Source organism: Chrysochloris asiatica, unplaced genomic scaffold, assembly GCF_000296735.1.
Source record: "Chrysochloris asiatica unplaced genomic scaffold, ChrAsi1.0 scaffold00053, whole genome shotgun sequence".
Lineage (NCBI taxonomy): Eukaryota > Metazoa > Chordata > Mammalia > Afrosoricida > Chrysochloridae > Chrysochloris > Chrysochloris asiatica.
In genome coordinates this window covers 11,245,028-11,266,260 of record NW_006408571.1, presented here as the reverse complement: position 1 = coordinate 11,266,260, position 21,233 = coordinate 11,245,028, and the positions used below count along the sequence as shown (strand labels likewise).

General features: G+C 42.5%; 1 protein-coding gene across 1 annotated transcript in view; it reads right to left on the bottom strand.

Moving 5' to 3' along the window:
* The window catches only part of DNAI1 (dynein, axonemal, intermediate chain 1), a 42,807-nt gene extending 22,398 nt beyond the window's left edge, over positions 1–20,409 (bottom strand). The window contains exons 1-11 of the mRNA XM_006863161.1: positions 20,344–20,409; positions 18,780–18,878; positions 18,490–18,570; positions 13,762–13,888; positions 13,342–13,451; positions 12,994–13,113; positions 11,976–12,035; positions 10,225–10,359; positions 5,985–6,069; positions 915–1,032; positions 465–508 (exon numbers count right to left, since the gene is read on the bottom strand). Coding sequence (XP_006863223.1) covers positions 465–508; positions 915–1,032; positions 5,985–6,069; positions 10,225–10,359; positions 11,976–12,035; positions 12,994–13,113; positions 13,342–13,451; positions 13,762–13,888; positions 18,490–18,570; positions 18,780–18,878; positions 20,344–20,409 — 1,045 coding nt within the window. The remainder of the gene's footprint in view (positions 1–464; positions 509–914; positions 1,033–5,984; positions 6,070–10,224; positions 10,360–11,975; positions 12,036–12,993; positions 13,114–13,341; positions 13,452–13,761; positions 13,889–18,489; positions 18,571–18,779; positions 18,879–20,343) is intronic.
* Between the last annotated feature and the right edge of the window lie 824 nt (positions 20,410–21,233).

The following is a 21,233-nucleotide window of genomic DNA, read 5'->3' as shown; positions in this document are numbered from 1 at the left end:
GCCTCCAGCCCTCCCTCCCTGCACAGGTCATATCCCTGACTTTCTTGTGGTCTTCCTCATCATCCTTAAGAGAAGCTTTGAGCATCTTGGAATGGTTTGCAAAACCCTTTAGGGGGCCTAGCTTTCCCCCACCAACAGCTCCACTTCTGGCCATCTCTCTCATGCCTCTGGACCTTTGCATCTGCTGTTCCCTTTGCCAGCAGTGCCCACCCCCTCTTCCTTCACTACAGTAACTCCTTCCAGGCTCAGCTTGGCATGCTTCTGTACCCAGAACACATTGCTGGTGTGCTTCTCTGTCTTCCCCACCAGACTCTGACCCCCTTGAGGGAATCCACTGTGTTCTAGTCATCTTTGTATCTCTCACACCTGGCAAAGAACTCTGCACCAAGTAGGAACTTTGTGGTTGTTGGTTGAAGGGAGAAAAAAAAAAAAAAAGAAAATGAATGACTAGCCAAGTCACTTACAGGAACCATGTCCCACTGCAAACAGGTCCGTGTACTTTGGATTCCTGCAAAAGAAGTATGACGAATAGGCCTAGGGAATGGGCGTGGCTCTCCCACGGGCAGGCACCTTCCCACAGACATGGATGCCTAACTGCCCAGCTCAGGGATGTACCAGCTGGGAGCCCTGGGATAATCCCACAGTATTGTCAGACAGAATCCCAATCCCACTTTTCCCATACTGCTCTGTGGAGTCCTGATGTGGCGCTGTGGGTTAATGCGCCAGACTACAAAGCCGTTTGAACTGCAAGGTCGGCGGTTCAAGCTCACCAGCTGCTCCTCAGAAACCCTATACGGGATCGCTATGGGGCGGAATCGACTCAACAGAATTTAACAATGTGTCACCCTAAAGGTGGTTGAATGCTGTTCAAGGGTGCTCAGGGTCTCTGAGCTTGCTGTAATGCCTATACTCACCAGCAGAGGGCGGTGACAGCCAAGCGCTTGGCTTTGTCATTTTGGAATTTCCAGAGCGGCAGCAGCGTGCCCTCCTGATCTCGGTATTCGTCGGCAGCATCCTCATAGTACTTAAAATCTTACACACAGAGGCAGAGTCAGGAAAGTGGCAAACCCCGACCCACCACTTACTAGCTCTATCTCCTTGGGCAAAACAACCTCTTTGTCTTTCTGAATGGGAACCTACCTCAAAGGGCTGTTGTGGGTATTAATTAAAATTAATATACGTAAAATGCTTTAAAAAGTGCCTGGAAAATTGTTTTTATATTGTTAGCTATTGTTACTGCCATCGTAACTGTAGGAGAAAAGTTACAATAAATTGGGCCTTGGTCCATGAATTGAATTTCCCCAACACTTCAGAAAGCTCAGACTAGAGCAGCAAAATCTCAGGGACTCTGTTGCTAGGGGCTAATGAACAGTTCTGTCCTAAAAGTCTGTATGTCTTCATATCCACTGGCAAGCCACAGAAAGTGAAGCTGCCTGGATCCCCATGGGCTTCCCCATGGGTGCTTCAAACTCTTTACATTTTGGGTCTCTAGACCAAAAATGTCTCTAACTTGGGTAGAAACTCCATCCTTCCACTTGTCTAAACCAGAAATCTGGGCCATCCATCAGCTCCTACATTTCCCTCTGATTGCCTTTCTAATCCTTCACTTTGCTCCAAAGCTACTTGGATCATTATTCTCCTAACAGCCCTCCCTACCTTAAGTTACACCTCCTCCACTTCACCTTCTACAGAGCTACCCAGTGACCTTATGAAAATATACTCACATAAATCACCATACTCCTCCTACTCTGCTGAAAGCCCCTCAAAGGCTTCTGTTACCCAGAGGAGAATATCTGGGCTCTCTGGCCTAACCCAATCTCCTGGCCACTCCTCCCACATCACCTCCTTTGGCCCTCCATTACTATTAAGATAGTAATAGTGCCACCTTCTCTGCTGCTTCTCTGTGTTTTTATGAGCTACGTCTCTAAAGTGTCCTTCTCCCCTGTCTTCTAGCACTCCAGATCCAGCTCAGCCTCTGCCCCTCTGGGAAGCCTGAACTTTCTAGGTGAAAAGAATTCCTTTCTCCCTCCTCTGTCGTAACTGCCATCGTCTACCAAAATGGCTGCCATCGTCTACCAAAATGGCTGTCACATTGTATTGCCTCTATTTATCTCTTTGCTTGTCTTCCTCATCAGAGAGTTCCTGGGAAGTAGGAAGCATGTCATATTTGTGTCTTTATGTCCCCGATACCTAGCACAGGGCCAACAACAGGGTAGGCACCCAGTGGCTTTTCAAAGAACGCACTTAAATAAATCAACAGAAGTAAAATGAATCTTGGTCCACTTTCTAGCCACAGGTGACCCATTAGAAAATGACTCCTTTTATCTAACATGGCCAATGACATGCCAGGCACTGCTCCAGCCTGTCTTACAATACACCACACCTTGAAGTTGGGAACTGTAATCAGCTTCAAATATGTTTCAGAACAAAAGATGTGAGTGGTCAGAGAGGCATGAGCCGTGACCACATCAGAGATCCCTGAGCTTGGGTTATGTTTGAAAAGACCTCATTTCAGAGAGCAGATTAATTGGTAACACTTCTCTATTTTCACTTCTTCTTCATGGTTACACTTCCCCCAAAGGGAAAAGAGTATGCAATTAAAAAAAAAAAAAAATCAAAGTTCAACGCATTTTTATGTGACTGTGTGTTCTTATAAATAAAAATGGTTCACGAAGGCCAATCTCTCCATGGATATTAATCGGGTTTTCAGTCCTTTGGTAGGCTGGTTTCAGGAAGCCATGCTGTGTGAGTGACAAATTCATTCACAGCTGCTGTGTACTCTGACAGCTTTGAAAAGCACTCAAGGTCGTTTTCCAGCCTGAATGATAACGAGGGGGCTTGTTTTGGTTTCTGGTCTTGGCAGCCCTGGTTTCTATGTCCCATGGGTGAGCAATGAGCATCAAGTCACCAAGAAGAGCCCTAAGCTGTCAGTTAAGGAGACCAGCCAGCATCGAGGGGCTGCCAACTCTGGGGAGGCAGCTGCTCCAAATAAATGCACAACCTCTTAGGGAAATACAAGCCACTTGGGAATGTACTGTTCATAACATGGGAGGGATTCCGTTTCCCTGGTTCTATCAAAGACACCAGAATTTCCCAGGCCCCCAGGACTTAAGCATTTCTGAATCATTCTTTTTCTTTACCTCATCACTAATTATCACAAAGGTCATCACGAGGATAGACCTTTGAATGTGTTTATTTGAAATACTTCTTCTATCTTGGTGGCTGTATAGCCATAGTGCTGAAGTGCTAAGGCTATGGATCCAAAGGACCTGTGTTCGAGTCCTGAGTCCACCATTTACATTAGCTGTGATTCTGAACAAGTGGTGACATCCTATCCTGTTTCTTATCTATAAAATGGAGACATTAATGGTGTCCACTATCCAGTATGGCTGTAAGGATGAAATATAATAATACGTAGAAATTGTATTACATGATGCCTGGCATCTAGGACATTCCCAGTGAATGCTGGTCTTGTTTTTGGTGACTGCTCTTTTTTCCCCACCCCTATGATGCAGATGGAGTAAGATGTGGTGAGATCCACTCCACCCAACACCTAAATTTCACCTCCATGTCTGTCCCTGCATTCTGCCCACTCACATCCTCCTCCAGTGTGCTCACATTGGGCCATAAAGCAGGAGTAATAATCTCTGCTATGTCTGCTTCCCATAAATTTGAACAATAGTGGTATTAACTGGTCTTTCTTGTAGGCTTATAGATATTATCCTATCATAGACAGCATTATACTTTAAGATAGATCTTGAAATGTTCTTTTTGATAATGAACATGTCACCATTCCTCTTCAATTTGTCATTCCTGGCATTGTAAACTATGTGATTGTCAGATTCAAAATGGCCAATATCAGTATATTTTCATCTCACTAATGCCAAGGATAGGAGCTCTGGTAGCACAGTGGTTATGGATTGGGCTGCTAACCTCAAGGTCAGCAGTTCAAAACTACTAGCGGTTCCGCAGGAGAAAGATGAGGCATTCTGCTCCCATAAAGATTTACAGCCTCAGAAATCCTGTGCAGGGTCACTATGAGTCAGAACCGACTCCACGGTACTTAACAACAACAACAATGCCAAGGATATTGATCTTCATGTGTTCCACTACATTTTTGACAACTTGCAATTTTCCTAAATTAATACTTCATACATTCCATATTCTGATTATTAATGGATGTTTACAACTGTTTGTCCTCATTTTGAGTTGTACCCCATCAGCAAATGAAGGTCCTGAAAGCTTTATTCAATTTTTACACCATCATAGTCAACTCTATTTTGAGGAGGCCGCTCTTCCTCAGTTGTATTCTGAGTGCCTACCTATCTGAGATCTGAGGGGCTCATCTTCCAGAACTATATCTGACTTATTCTGGTGCTCTTTATAATATTTCAATATTCAGTATTCTGGTGCTATTGACAGTGTTCCACCTCTATTCATAAGGTTTTCAGTGAGTAGACACTAAGGAGTAGCCCACCTCCTTCTTCCAAGTCTGTCTTAGTCTGGAAGCTCTGCTGAAACCTGCCCACCAAGGGTGACCCTGATACCAGTATGCAAGTAACCACAGTATGACAAATCGACAAACAAATCAGATGGATCTAGGCTGAAAGCAGAGAATACCAGAAAGATGTTTACCTGTGCTTTATTGACTATGCAAAGGCTTTTGACTGTGTGGATCATACCAAGCTATGGCTAATATTGTGAAGAGTGGGTATTACAGAACACTTAATTGTGTTCACAAGGAACCTGTACACAGACCAATATGCAGTTGTTAGAACAGAACAAGGGAACACGGAATGGTTTAAAACCAGGAAAGGTGTGCACCAGGGTTATATTCTTTCACCATACTTATTCAACCTGTATGCTGAGCAAATAATCCAAGAATATGGATTCCATGAAGAAGATCATGGTATGAGGGAATATAAGAAAATTCATGAACAACCTGCAATATACAGATTATGCAAACTTGCTTGCTGAAAGCAAAGAGGATTTAAAATATTTACTGACGAAGATCAAAGATCACAACCTTCAGTATGTATTGTACTTCAATGTAAAAATAAATAAAACAAAATTCCTCACCACTAGACCAATAAATAACATCATAATAAATGAAGAAACGATTGAAGTTGTCAAAGATGTCATTTTGCTTAGATCTACAATCAATATTCATGGAAATAGCAGTCAAGGAATCAAAAGATGTATTTTATTGCATTAGGTAAATCTGCAGCACAAGACCTCTTTAATGTATTCAAGAGTAAAGATGTCAGTTTGAAGACTAAGGTGTAACTGACCCAAACTATGGTCTTTTCAATAGCCTCATATGTATGTGAAAGCTGAACAATGAATAAGGAAAAATGTAGAAGAATGGTTACATCTGATTTATAGTGTTGGAGAAGAATATTAAGAGTGTCATGGGCTGCCAGAAGAACAAACAAATCTGTGTTGGAAGAAGAACGGTCAGAATGCTCTTTAGAAGCCACAATAGTGAGACTCTGTCTTTCATACTTCAGACATTTTATCAGGAGGGACTAGTCCCTGTAGAAGGATATCATGCTTAGTAAAGTGAAGGGTCAGCAAAAGAGAAGAAAACTCCAACAAAATGGATTGATACAGTGGCAGCAGCAATGGACTCAAGCTAACAATGACTGTGACGATGGTACAGGGCCAGTGTCTCGAGTTGGAGCTGACTTGAGGGCACCTAATAACTGTCTGCCTCCCAGGATTGCAGGGAAGAACACAGGGGCTCACAAATGTGTAGGTGTGTTTTGCTATACCATTGTAAGAGCTCATCAATACACTAATTTTAAAAAATGTCATTGTTTATGGTTGATTTGCAATATCAACAATATCCTGAAGAGGGAAAGGTTAATTTTTCTCCCCTTGCACCTACAGAACCTAGCCTAGGACACTCAAATACAGATCTTGATGATGGTTTTTTTTAAAGTACAGTGAATAATTGTGGTTTCCAGCATTTCATATCTTACCTTGTGCAACATCATCATATGTGTTCTGATTGACCATTCGCTCCACGATTTTAGCAGCCTGGGTCACTTTGGTGATATCATCACTCTATGGGGATATAGAAGTCAGAGATCTTCATAAGCCAGTTCTTGGCAAGGTCCCATGACCCAAGGTACAGCCCAGACTTGCAACTGGTTAAGCAATGTCCCTCTGACAGTGTCCACCCAGATATTTCTTCAGGCCTCAAGGCCTTACCACCCCCATCTGGGAGCCCACACCTCACAAGTGGCACAAGAGATCTGCACTGCCATAACTGGCCCTGGATACAGTCTGCATCATGCTCTTTTGTTCGAAGCTTGTTTCAGGAGAAGGCAAATCTCTGAACATAAGACAGGGCATCAAAGAGAGGCCAGGAAGGACATCTGGAGGGGAGAGCAGACAAGAGCCGGGAGAAGTCTTTGGTGGGGGCAGAGAGGTTTCACTACCTCAGGAAATAATATTGACTCCCTTAAAGACCTCAGGGCTCTTCTGGTCAAACGCCTTTATTGAACTAATGGTTAAGGAAGACACAAATGCTCCAAGGGAGGAGACAGATATTCTTGTACCCAGAAAACCAAGGCAGAACTGAAATTTCTAATTCAGGACGTTTCCTTCTACCCAAGCCAAGAGAGAGCAAGAAATTCCATGTCAGGGAAAGATGACTCATTTTGAACCCCAAACTAAAATCATCGTTGTGTGAAATTCCATTAATATATAAGGTGATCCAGTTGGCAATTTAATAGGGAACAAAGAGCTTCAGACTGATAAGAAAGGTCCAAAGAGTTTAGAGTAGATGTCAGGAGTGAACCAGGTAAGTGGGTAGCACTTAGAGTGGACAGAAAGACCATACCTGTTGCTCCCAGGAGTTAAGAGAAAGGGTTCTGTTGTCACAGAGCTGTGTTCCTACTCAGGGTTCTCCCCAAGAAGCTCTGACTCAATTAGAGAAGCTATCACAGTCACACATTCTCTGTGGTCAGAGGACAGCACCTATCTCTCCAGGGAGGTAGACTTCAGCTACTGAACTGACCACAGGAGAGACTGCCTGATGTGGGGGAGTCAAGCTTACCAAGAAGTTGCTGAGGGGAGGGAGTTCTTACTCTGGGTCAGGGAGTGGGGGAAGTAGTTGGGACCAGATGAACTCTGAGGACTATAACTTTAAGACATTGAACAGTTTTCTAAGATAAACTTGGAATTAATCTGAACCATCCTAAAGTAGTAGTTCTCCATATGTGAATTTATAGACTTTCATCATGCTGGGTTAAATACCATGTGCAGGATCACATGTAATCATAACAACACTAGGAGGCAGGGGCCTTGCTCAAGGTTGCAATCTGGCATATTAATAGCAACAACAAAAAGCCAAGATCTACTGCAATCATGTTGTTGTTGTAAAGTACTGTCAAGTCGGTTCTGACCCAAAACAAAACCTGTATAAGGTTTCTGAGGAGGAGCTAGTGAGCTTGAACCATTAACCTTATGGTTCAAACCGACCTTGCAGTTCAGCGCATTAACCCACAGTGCCACACCGAGACTCTATACTGCAACCATAGCCATCACTTATTGATGAATGTCAAGAAGATCACGTGTTAGGGTATGTCTGTATATTATATAAGATTTCCACAACAATATTTCAAAGTAGGTATCATGAGGATGAGGAAATTGAGGTTTCAGAAAAGCTAAGAAACATGCCCAAGATTACCCAGTCAGTAAGTGGCAAAGCCAAGATGGAAACCCAGGTCTGTGGATTCTAGGGCCCATGTTCTTGACTGCACACAACAAGCCAGGACCTTCCCAGTCTTGCCACCTCGTGGGAGACTTAGTGCTCCAGATGTGCACCAAGCAGGAAAGGGTACTCGTGTTCTGGACAATATGCTTCTTAGCAGTCACAGCTCTCTATTCTTTTGAATGAACTTGTGGTCTCTGAGCCTTTCCCTCATTCTTGTCCTAATCTTTTAGATCATACAAGCTTGCATATATGATCTTCTGTGCCTTCAGCCAAATGATCATTTCTGTGCCTTCACCCAAATTATCAGTGAGACAGAAATCTAAGGTCTACCACTGAGACCTTCCTCGAGAATATCATGAAGTTATTCTGTTCTCTCCCACACATTTGAGTTTTATGGCAACACAATCAGAATCAGATCTTAAAAGAAGGTGTAGCACACTGCTCACGTGCTGAGCCTGGACAAAGGTGAAGGTCACAGCTCCTCTCACTCTATTCCAGAGACAGCCTGGCTCAGTACCAGGATGCCTCAGTACCAGGATGCCTCACTGGAGCTGCTTTCCCTTTGGAAGAGGTTGCACATCGAGGCACTCACTGGGAGTGTGGATGTTATGTTCTCCAGTTGCCTGCCTCCACTGAAATTCCTCAAGCCAGTAAGAGGACTAGCAACAGCCTACATCAAAGCCTCTCATGTCAATTAAGCTGGAAGAACCCGGTGTGATGAAAGAGGTGATCCCTTCTCCCTAAGGGTATCAGATACTAATTCTGGCCTGGCTTAGACCCAGGCCAGTTTTCCACCTCAGTCACAGGAACTGTTCTGCAAGTTTCTTGGTCTTAGTGACTGCAATTGGGGTCTTTGCAACCATGGTCCCAGCAGAGTCTATTAACAAAACTTCTAATAATTCTTCATGTGAATCCTGGCCCAGGCTAGTGCCCCTTTTTAAGGCCCTAGCCTCAGAAAAGCACAAGTATCTGGATAGGGAAAACATGGCAGGGGCTCCACCTTTCCGGATTCATGCAACCAGCAGGAGTCATGATGACTGGGTACTCAATCTGAGATGAAATGAAACTGAATTACGGTAGTTCCTATTAAACCAAGGCAGAGAACCCTCAAACTTCCCCTAAAATGTGGCATTATTGAGATCATGGAGCAGGGAACTGAGTGAAAGTGGGCACATGCACAGTGGTTAAATGCTCAGCTGCTAACAGAGAAATCTGTGGTTTGAATCCACCAACCACTCTGCGGAAGAAACAAAGTCTTGCTTTTTGTATAAATTAAATAAAACCAGACCAGACCCACTGCCATAAAGTTGATTCTGGCTTATAGTGACCCTATAGGATAGAGTAGCAATGTCCCATAGAACTTCCAAGGCTGTAAATCTTTATTGAAACAGACTGCCACATCTTTCTCCCACTCTATATAGATAACAGTTTTGGAAACCCTATGGGGAAATTCTGCTCTATCTTATAGGGTCTCTATGTCAGACTTGACAGTAATGCATTTAGGCATATTTTAGACAAAGGAGGCAAAACTTTTCACTAAATGGGTTTTTATTTTGGGGTGAAGCATGCATGACCATTTCCAAAAGAGCTGCTGTTGGAGCTCTCCGAGGTGCTGAAACCAACTTCCTGTGAACCTTGTCCCACTCATCCCATCCTGATCTCCACTCTTAGACTCTTCCTGTGATGATCCTCCCTTCAGTGGTAGATCACTAAAGCTGCCATAGTGATCCCCATATCTATGCTAGATAGTAAGTCCTCCAATCATGACCTCTATAGTAATCACCTTTTGGGGGATCCTATACAGTTCCCATAAAGATTTACAGCCTCGCTGTACAGGGTCGCTATGGGTCGGAACCGACTCGAAGGCACTTAACAACAACAACAACAACAATACAGTTCCTGCTCCCATAAAGATTTATAGCCTCGGAAACCCTGCACAGGGTCGCTAAGAGTCAGAACTGACTCCATGGCACATAATAATAAATATAGTCCATGTTCACCACATACATTGGCCTACGCTTGCTGGTAACTGCAGGTATCTCTGTCCTGGTTTCTGGTCCTGTAGATTCCGTTAATGTATTGTCACAAGCAAATCCAAGGACAGAAGAGCAACTTCATCATTCCAAACTCCATGAGCCCTCACTTGAAGGTACCTTAACCTCACATCCATCCCACCCTGAGAAGATTCTGTAGCTCTACTGAAAGGCACAAGGGTCTTTAAGTGAGGTTTATATCCTCTCCTGGCCCTTAGCCCAATAATGTTGAGTCTCTGCTTGCCTCCATGCCTTTATCAAATTGGGGGTAGAGGGAGGTGTGAATGCTACAGGCAGTTGCAACTTTCCTCACATCCTCTTCCCAAAGGGAAAGAACTATTAAAATCCATACCTTAACATAAACCCTCTTTTAAGTATCTGTGAAGCCATACCAAATAGTCAGCCTCTGTCTACCCAGGAATCAAGGACCCACTCAGACACCCTGAGACAGAACCCTCACCAAACCTGGGACTCCATGGATGTCAGCTTCCTCATGGCCAGCTTTCCCATTTTTTTAGCCACTGGGGTCTTTGTCTTCTCCTTCTCTTTGGTCTTTTCCTGCTTCTCAAGCTCCTCTACATAAGCATCATAGATCTCCCACTAGGCAAGGGCAAAATGAGAAGGGTCATTAACAGGCACAATCCTTACTGTATTAGCCCTTGTCAAATACCTCCATAGTTTCTTCTACTTGACTCCTTGTACTTATGCATCCAATGTCTGTTTTTCCTGTTAAACATCATCTTTAGGATGGAAATAAAGGAGCTTTCAGGACACCTCTGGGCTGGGTTTATCTACTCTGCAGTCCAAGGGATGGTTTGTCAGCTGGACTACAGTGTCATTTTGTCCTACAACCCCCATCGGGCAGCACAAATGAGCAAACATCAGGCTAGTTCACAATTTTGCTAGTGATTTATAAGACTCTAATTTGGGAAATTAGAAAAAAAGTTCCCCCAGTCCCCATGGAGATGGGATAAATATACTGACTTAGATTGATTGTCTACAGTACTGACCACACCTTCACAAAAGGATGATCATCAAAGGGAACAGAACCTCTGCTACCTGGACCCGATAGCAAAAGATGCCTAAAGGGTAGCCACAGAGGAAAAAGCAAGGATGTGGGGGAGGGCTGGGCAAATGTCCCAGATCACACTGTGTGCTCCACAGAGCTGGGTACTCACTGCCACCTGGAGGCCAGAGAGGCACACCTTCATTTAATTCACCCCATACCACAAGTGCTTTGACCACTGTTATTTAACTGAGAGTCTCCCAATCATCCTGTTAGGAAGGTTGGTTGTCATGCTCACTTGACCGAAAAGGAAACTGAGGCTTTTAAGGGTGACATAGTTTCCCTAGCATCTTACAGTTTGAGTAGCAGAGTTTGGGCCTGAGCTTAGGTCTCCTGACAAATTAGCATGGCCATCCAAGAGGACTGGAAGGGGAAGAAGGAGGGTCTGCAGTAACACTGTATACAGGCTGTAGGAAGGATAAGGTCAAAGTGCTAACACTCCAAGTCAGCCGCAGAGTCCTTGTGAACAAAAGTCATGCCTGTTTCCAGCTTGCATAGTTTTGCCTGAGGGTAAGGAGCAGTGACTAAGGAAGATCGTAGAAGAATTGATGCCTTTGAGTTGTGGTGTTGGAGGAGAATACTAAAAGTGCCATGGACTGCCAAAAGAACCAATAGCTCTGTTTTGGAAGAAGTGCAGCCAGAGTGCTCCTTAGAGGCCAGGATGGCCAAACTTCGTCTCTCATACTTTGGACAAATTGTCAGGAGGGAACAGTTGCTGGAGAAGGATGTCATGCTGGGTAAGATGGAGGGTCAGAGAAAAAGAGGAAGAACCCCAACGAGATGGATCAGCCAGGTGGCATCATTGATGGCGTCAAGTGTGGCAGTGGTAGTGAGGTTGGCCCAGGATCGGACATTGTTTCGTTCTGCTGTGCATGGGGTCACTATGAGTCGGTTCCGACTCGATGGCACTTGACAACAACAACAACAAAGGAGCTGGTCCAGAGCCAGAGCTCAATGATTGGAGACATGGTGTTTCATGTACCAGGTGTCAGAGGCTGAATGCTTGGGGAAACAAGCAGGGAAGTGCAAGATGAGGAGGCCGGATAGCCAGAGGAATCCATGACCAGGCTAGCCTCTCTTGCTGCTGAATGAGACAGGATCCATGGAGGTGAGGCATAGTGATGGGTTTCAGGCTAGCCCAGGGTCTTACCTGATTAGCTGTGGCTGAAAAGTTTGTCCTAGGAGGAGGCTCCATCTGACATTCTCGGTCCTAGATAACAATTACCAGAGAAAACAGAAAGCTCTTACTTCTCACTTAGCCTAATAATGCATCCTTTGGAAAGGATGGAGCTGAGGAGGTGGGGTGGGACACAGAGCAGGAAAGTAAAGAGGGGTCTGAGCAGAGGACCATTTATGCATATTAAGCCTACTTTTTTTTTTTTTTTCTTTTTTCCAATTCAGGCTTTCTTCAGAAGCCTAAGCTAGAAAGTAGGGGTAGTGACACTTGACTGTGTCAGTTTCAACAAAGACAAACTCCAAGTGGAATGTGAATAGATTAGGCTAGTGGCCAGCCTCCAGATACAGAGCACAGAGGTCAGTCCATAGCCCTTGTACAAATGCTGTTCCCTGTTGTGTATCATCTAGATCACCAAATATCAGCACAGAAGCCACATAGGTGGTTACTCAGTGGGCCTCTGTCTTCCATCCTGTTCTCCATATTCTACAGAGTATGGTTCTACATTTCTGTAGAATACTGTGCTTACATATGTGAGTCTGCCACCTGAAATCCCATGAGGCTCCTTGGCCTGGTACTTGGAGTTCTCTGTGCTTAGGAATGAGGGAACTGTTATAGCCTTTTCCAGCCATACACCTTTACATACATCTTCAGCTCCAAACGAACTAGATCACAATCCCCCTTCCCAGCACATTGTGACCTTCCCTTTCCTCCCTGTGTCCTGATTTATTTCCTCTCCTTGAATCTCATTTCAAGTTTCAGCCTCTCAGTGGCATTTTGGGGGCCCCTTTTGGCTCCTGAACTCCTTCTTGGATGGATTCTGGAGATCCAGTTCTTAGCTCTCTCTCCTTGATGAGATAAACTGTGACTTCTACCTTGTCACCCTTGCCAGGCTGACAGCTACTAGGGTTGGGGGTCAGGTCTGCTTCTTCTTCCCTGGTATGTACAGTGCAGAGTTGCCAGGTAAAAAGACTGGGTTAGGGGCTTGCTCTACCCGGAGAGGGTTGTTGAAGGTCTGCGAGGCCCTCTCACTGAAGTTGAACTGGTTGGTAAGCTTCTGCTCCTTGGGTTGCATGGGAGCCATCAACTCTTCTTCAGTCACTTTGTCAGCCGCCTGAGAAACAAAAGATTCAGAGGACCAGAACCAAACTGTGAGAAGGGGTTGGCAGGGAATTGGGAGTGGGGGAAAGTCCAAAAGTCTTATCATGGGCTAGGAGGGATGTTACCAGAAGCATTGTCATCTGTAGTTTCTAACTTGTCATCTTTAGCTCCTTTCCCCAAGTCACCTGAATCCACAGATTGAGTTGGAAGGGGAGGGATGGGGAGCAATATTATATTACACCTCAGCTGTAGGTACGTCTGTCTGACTCCCAGCTTCAGCTTCCTTGGACTCTTCTTCTTCTTCAAGCATTTCTGTGTCTGAATGTATCGCCTCGGTAGACTCTTGAGAACCTTGGTAAAACAGAGCTAATGAGCCCAGAGTCCAAGCCCTACCTGAACCCTTGGTAAGGTAAGTCTTCTTGGTTTCTACCTTTTAGATTCTCTCTGCCTCTAGGTTTTCCCTGGGCTAAGCTTCTTAGAGAGGGCTTTCATGAAAAATCTAAGAAACTAGATTAGTTCTTGGACCAATCCAGGATGATCAGCAATATTGGACTTTCATGTAAGTAGAAGTTCTTAAAAGTTCTCAGTTAGGGATCTACTCTCTAGAGTGAGGAGGGGACTGAGTTTGGGGTTGCAGCCTCAGACTAGCCTGGAGTCCTACCTGCTGCAATCTCATCACGGTAGTGCTGCCGTCGTCCTTCATCGGAGTCTTTGGGGATCAGGTTCCCAACATGGCTGAAGTGAACTGCCAGTTGGTTCACAAAGCCAATAAGCTTATATGTGCCTTCCTAAAAAGAGAAAGTGAGTCAGACCATGGGTCTGGAATTCTGACTGGAATCAGATTTTAGTCTGCCTTCATTCTCAAAGGCCAAAGACAGTCATCTCTGTCCATAACTCACCAAACCCTGAGTTAAAATGAAATTTCCACTGCATTCCAGTTAAAAGAACAAAAGGCAAATTAAATAATTTGTTTTTGCTTTTTTAAGATCTCACTAGATTTATTTTTAAATGCCTTTCCCTTCCCACTTTGAGTAGCTCTGAGCTTACCTTTCAAAGCTCAGGTACCTTGTTTCCTACATCCATGCCAAGGTGTCTCACTCACCTGTCTCATAACAGACTAGGCAGGTTGAAAGTGTCATCAAACACACTTATCATGGCCCTCTCTCCATTCTATTTAGTGGGTGTCAGGGTTGGAAAAATCCTCAAAGACAACCAAATCCCCTGTTCTATAGAAGAGAACCATAGAGATCTAGAGAGGATTTGGCACCTATCTAGGTTACACAGCAACTGAGAAGCAGGACTAGGCTTAAATCCCAGGAAACCAAGTTAGTTAATTCTTTTAAAAAATGTTTTTTGGACAGTCATAATATGGCAAGTATTTCTACAGGCCATGTGTATAAATGTGAGCCAAGCACACATGATGCCTGTTTTCCCAGAGACTGTAATCTGATTACTCTAGAATGCCTCCTCACTGATCAGCATTCTGTTGTTACGTGCCGTGGAGTCGGTTCCTACTCATAGCGACCCTGTACAGGGGTTCCGAGGCTGTAAATCTTTACGGGAGCAGAAAGTCTCATCTTTCTCCCACAGAACAGCTGGTAGTTTCAAACTGCTGACCTTGCAGTTTGCATCTCGATTCATAACCACTACGCTACCAGAGCTTCTTGATCAGCATTCTAGGAACCACTAAATTTGACTTTGAGACCAAGGGTCTCTTCCTTCTTCTAAAACAATACCATTCAACCTTTTTCAAGTCATGACACATCTAGCAAATATTTATGCTTGTATGGCACTCTTGGGTAAACCTATGGGTTCCAGCTATTCCAGATCCACTTCACCCTGGAAAGCTGAAATGATCAATTATTTCTGCACACAGGTTGGGAAGCTCTGCCTGAAAAAGTCAACACAGACTCCTTCTTCTCTCAGGTTGGACAGTGTGATAATCAATGCATGGCCTTTGGAGTTGGGCAAGTTGGGTTTAAATCCTGATTCTGTCCCTTATAATTTCTATGACCTGGTTTAACTACTCTGACTTCTAATTTAATCATGAGGATGTTGTTGTTGTGTGCCATCCAGGCAGTTTCAACTCATAGCGATCCTATATAAGGTTTCTGAGGCTGTAAATCTCTGTGAGTAGAAAGCTCTTTCTTCCATAGAGCAGGTGTTGGATTCAAACCACCAACTCTGAGGTTAACAACTCAACATATAACCCAGTATGCCACCAGGACTCCTATGAATGAGGATAATAATATCCAATTTTCAGGTATTAGAGTTTGTAAGTATTGAAAATAATGGAAATTTTAAGTACTGAAAATCATGAAAGCAATTTATTAACAAAGTGCCTGGAGTCCTGGTGTGGTGTTGTAGGATAAGAACTGGACCTCTAAGGTCGTTTGAACCACAAGGTCAGCAGTTTAAGCCCACCAGCTACTCCTTTAAAACCCTATTCAGGGTCTCCATGAGTCGGAACTGACTCGATGACGCTTAGCAAAACAACAACATGTGTCAGGCACCTTGCAGTTCAAACAACCTTGGCAGTCCAGTGCTTATCCTACAGCGCCACACCAGGACTCCAGGCACTTTGTTAATAAATTGTTTTCATGATTTCCAGTACTTACAACTTTCACCTAAAGTTCCTGGGTCCCAGCGAAGGACCAACAAGATGGAGGCCAGCTCTGTGAAGATACCAGGCAGGTCTGGGTGACTGACTGTTGGCAGCTTGGGCAATGTGAATCCTCCTGGGAGGAGAGAGCTACCAAGTTGGCAGCTGCCTCATGGGAATCTTGGTTAATAAGTGGGAATCCCAAGGGGCAAGAGGAATACATTGCTAACCTCTGTCTCCAGCATCTTCCCATGACCAACACACTGATTCCTAGAAAGGCACTCTTTCAGGTGTCAGAGGATAAGAATCCATAGAGTGAACCACTCTTTAGTCAACCTCAGAAAAAGCAACTAAGCTTCCCTCTGCCCCTTTACAGATTGCCAAGGGAGGCCATGAGCACAATTTATGAGCACTCACATCTTTCTTTAAGTTGTGGTGAAACATGTATAAGAACATATTTGCCATTCCAACTGTTTTTACATATAAAGTTCAGTGATATTAATTACATTCCTTATGTTGTATAACCATCTTCATTATCTGTTTCCAAAAATTTTCACCACCCTTAACAGACACTCAATATCCCTTAAGCAATAATTCCCACTTCCCACTCGCACTCACCCTTGATAGCCACTTAGTCTTGGTAGACCTTCTTAGTCTCTATGCATTTGCCTATTCTATATATTTCATATAAATGGGATCATACAATATTTGCCCTTTTGTGTATGACTTATTTCACTCGGCATATTGTACTCAAAGCTCACAATATCATAGCATATATCAGAACTTCATTTTTTATTGTAACTGAATGATATTCCATTGTTGAATCTATCAAATTTTATTGACCCATTCATCTGTTGATGGACATTTGGTCTGTTTCTATCTTTTGACTATTGTAAATAATGTTGCAATGAACATTATGTATACTTATGCTTGAGTTCTGGCTTTCAGTTCTTTTGAATATATACTTAGGTGTGAAATTGTTAGATCAAAAGGGAGTTCTGTGTTTAACTTTTTGAGGAACTACTATTCTGTTTTCCATAGTTGTTGTACATTTAAAAAGTCTATCAGTAATGGGTAAGGGTTCCAATTTCTCCATGTCTTTGCCAATACCTGTTGTTTGCTGTCTTTTTTTTTTTAATCTTCATCATCCTAGTGTATATGACATAGTATCACACTGTCTCACATACTTGAATGGATCAGTCACTGAAGAAGGAAATCAGGTTTAGTAAAGTAGAGAGTCAGCCAAAAGAAAAAGGCACTCAACGAGATGGAATGGCGTAGTGGCTTCAACAATGGGTGCAAATATAACAACAATTACAAGGATGGTGCAAGACTGGGCAGTGTTTCCTCGTGTTGTATAGGGATGAGTCAGAATCAACTTGACAGCATCTAACACAATGACTAATGATGTTGAGCATTTTATTAAAGAAACACATCTTGATTTCCCCCAATCTCCTTGTAAAGGGACTGACTGGTGTTGCTCCTAAGTACCATCAAATCAGTTCTTTGAAAATAATGAAAATGTTCTAAAATGGATTGTGGTAATGGCTATATAATTGTAAATATACTGTAAGTCATTGAATTATACACTTTAAATGGGTAAATTTTATGATATGTAAATTATATTTCAATAAAGCTGCTAAAAAAGAAAGAAAGAAAGAATAAAAGAATGAAAGAAAGAAAGAAAGACATTATTATTAACAGTGGTTGTTTCCAAAAGAAGGCAGGGGAGAGATTGGGTTGAATTTTCATGCTCTTAGGAGTTTTTTGAAATTTGTACCATCAATTTTTATTATATATTCAAAGTAATTATATATATATTTAAATTCTTACTTTATTTTTTTTAAAAAAAGAAACAGTATAATGTTACTTCAGAGTCAGACCAATTAGTCTAAATCTTGCTTTGAATTCCTCTGCTGTAACTTTTACAATTTGTTTCATCCAAATTAACCTCAGTTTCTATAAAATCAAGATAATAATAGTTCTTATATCAAGAATTGTTAAGATTTAATGAGGTATTCTACATGAAAGGTCTAACGTAGATCCTGACACTCACACACAGTAAGCACAGAATGAATGTGTCTTAAAATAAGGAAATAAAAAACATGTGTCACTCCCACTTCAGCTCAAAACATGTTCTGAAGTTCTCTTCAGTCGGTACTTATAGGATCTGATAGCAAGCTGATCTTGCTATGTCTGAAAACAGTGTTGTCCCCATTAAAGATGTTTCATATATGCGTTTATCAACTGAGAACTCATCCATGCCAGGTATACCAAAGGAAGGCCCTGAGGGGTCACCTGCCTGACTGGTTGTGATAAAAGGAGAGGCTGTGAGTGGAGCCTGCTGGGCTTTCACTCAAGAGGTGATGTGAGGGTTGGGGAGGCAAGCTTCTACTTGTCCTAAGGGGAGTTTGTAGTCCACCCAGGTGTCCGGCTGGAGGAAAACCCAAACTCTGAAGAACCAAAAGCTAATGATAGTGAAAATATTTTGTATACATTTGAAGTTGTTTTGTTTTGTTTTTTAACCAAATGATTCACTTGGGGATCCATGAAAAGAATGGGCTTAGCAGAACACTTAAGACATCGCAATTTGCAAGACCTTAAGGGAGATTCATAAAAAAAAATTTTTAATCTCTGGACAGCTCCTTGTAAAATCCCAGGGACCCAGCCAAGACCTTAGTTTAAAGGCAAGTCTCCTGTTAAGTAGCTGAGAGGCTTTGCAATGTGGTACGTCACCACTAAACCAAGGAGCACCTAGAGGCCCCTGTCCAGAAGCAGATGACTTACCTTGAAGCTGTACCTGACAATGTTCTGGGGTGCATGTGGATTGTTGGCTGTCAGAATCCGGGTGAACTCCTCCTTTAGCTCCTAAGATACAGAAATACCATAGAGGTCAGACATGGAAGATTCCGCTATCCCTAGTCCCACTGAGGTTTGATAGGCTCTCCCTTTGCCCAGAATGTCAACAGGCATCTCACATCTAGGTTCTGTGAAGACACCTAATCAGCACAATGAAAGAACACAGCTGTAAAGCTGGAGTAGCTAGAAGGAACAAGGGCAGGGTGCTGCTTACTTACTGCATCAGTCAAATCCAGTTGGTCAGGTGGTTTGACTGTGGCTTTAGACTGGGACCATTCATCTGTTCCTTCTCCCACATCAGTCCCTGAATCTTCATCCTACACAAAAACCTCATTGAAGGTTAAAAGTGTCTGATGCTACTTGGACAAGCAAACGGTGTTGCAAGAGGACTTTTCATCCATCCACATACCCTCTCAGAAGCCAAGCACTGTTCCTAACAAGATATACAAAATGTACAACAAACCATTCATGAAAGAATCCAAAGGAACTGCTCAGGTCAGAGTTCTAGTTGCCTGAAAGATCATGGTCATCTTGGTCTCAAAGCATCGTGGTAGGCCTTTGGCCCCAGTTGTGAGACTAGGAGAAGTTGCTCCTCCCTATTGCTTTTCATACATCTTACAAGCTAATGTCCAGGACTAACTGCCAAAGGCAAGACATTATACAAAGTGACTTAAACCATCAAGAAAAGATGCCAAACTGCTCCTTAACCTACTTCAATTCTGTATTTTACCTTCCAATTTAGTATCTTAAAGTTATTCTTAAAACAAAACTGACTTGAACTTTGTAACCTTGAACTTCACAGTCCCATGAATCTTGGAGCAACAAAAGCAAGGACTAGAAGTTCTGCCTTTCTCTGATAGACAGTTAAAGATCTTGCCAAAGTGGCCCACAACATATTTTTAAATGTTTCCCCCAACTAGTAATTAAAGACATGCTAAATATAGTATTTTAAAACTGGAAAACTTAAAAATAAACAAACAAAAACAACCAAACAAAATTAACATCCAGGTTTGGTTAGGTAAAAATATACACCCATAAATAGTACAGCCTTTCTAAAGAGTAATTTGGAAATATTTATCAAAAGATTAATAAATGTTTATGTTGCTAGGTGTCATCTAGTCGGTTCAGACTCATAGCAACCCTGTATAGGGTTTCCAAGGAGCAGCTGGTGAGTTTGAACCGATGACCTTGCAGTTCAAGCTGACTTGTGGTCCAGTGCTTATCCTACAGTGCCATTATACTCTGACCCAAATTTCTATTTATAGGAGTCTTTATTAAAAAAATAACCAAGGGAGGGGGTGGAGAAAATAACCAAGGATATGCCCCAAAATTTAGGTAAATGAATATATGTTGGAGGATTTATTATTATAATAATGACAAAGAGGAAACACATCTAAATAGTTATCAGTGGGGCTTGGTTCAACAAATTATGCTATGGCTTTAAGGAACATATGATAAAATAATGATACAGTAACTTCAAATTATGCTATAAAAGTATATTTATTGTCAATGGAAGGTACTATAAATGTGCTATGTGAAAAGCAGGTTATAAAAAACATATACAGTTTGGCTCCATTTAAAAATAAATACATGTACTTTTAATATATTTATTAAAATATATGAAAGGCTATCCTTAATGTTACGAGGTAGGTTTAAGGCTGAATATAACATTCTCCTTTTTACTTATTTGCATTTTCTAAAAAATTCATAGGTAATATTTTTATCAGAAAAAAAAGTGCTTAGCAAGTTATTGAGAGACTGTGGTGATCTCGCAAAGCTTACTTTTTTTCTGGTTCCTCTGCCCACACTGATGCTCTGCAGGAAGAACAGAAACAGAAGGTAAGTCATGATAAGAATTACAGTGGGAATAACATGAACAATATGATGGGAGGCTCCTGCCCGGGGACCACAAAAACAAAGAACATTTTTTCGTTTTCCCAAGTCTCAAAAATGGCCCTCTTGGTGAAAGCCTGGGCTTCGTGGTCCAGACAACAAGGGCCTGTATCTCAGGCTACCCAGTTCAACATTAGTGGGACCCATGAAGACCAACTAGGTAACCTAGCACTGGACATTTCTTACTTGCAGCTATTTGACAAATACTTTTTGGAGTAGATTCTAAGTGTTCCTCTTTGTATTAGGCATTTAGGGGATTTTGAGGGCAGATTATATACACTTGTTTGGGGTGAATATAAGCTCCTTATTTATTTATCCTTTATTTATCTTTATCCTTATCTATTTCTTCCACTGTTGTGGATCTAGAACGGTGTTTAGAACATAGTAGGTGTTCAAAATACTTATTGAATAAATGAATGAATGCCTTCAGACTCATCAGTAATGATGACCTTGGGCAAAGCATTTTTCTTTCTCAGCCTCAGTTTCCTAATCAATAAAACACAAAGGATTAGACATGATGATCTTTCAGCTTTAACATGCTAAAATTTTATGTTCCCCAGAGCAACCTGCTCAATTCAATATGATAAACATTTGTCAAGCATCTATTTGTCTGTCAGGCCCCAGTTTAAACAATGGGACAAAGGTAAAGGAAGATGAGGTCCTGCTTGCTTGGGGTCTATGGAGAAAAGACAGGTCTGATTAGTGCTCCTCATAGTTCTCTGAGAAGACTCTGGGCCTTGATTTCCCAAATGAAAAGTGAGAGAGTCAGACTAGATGGG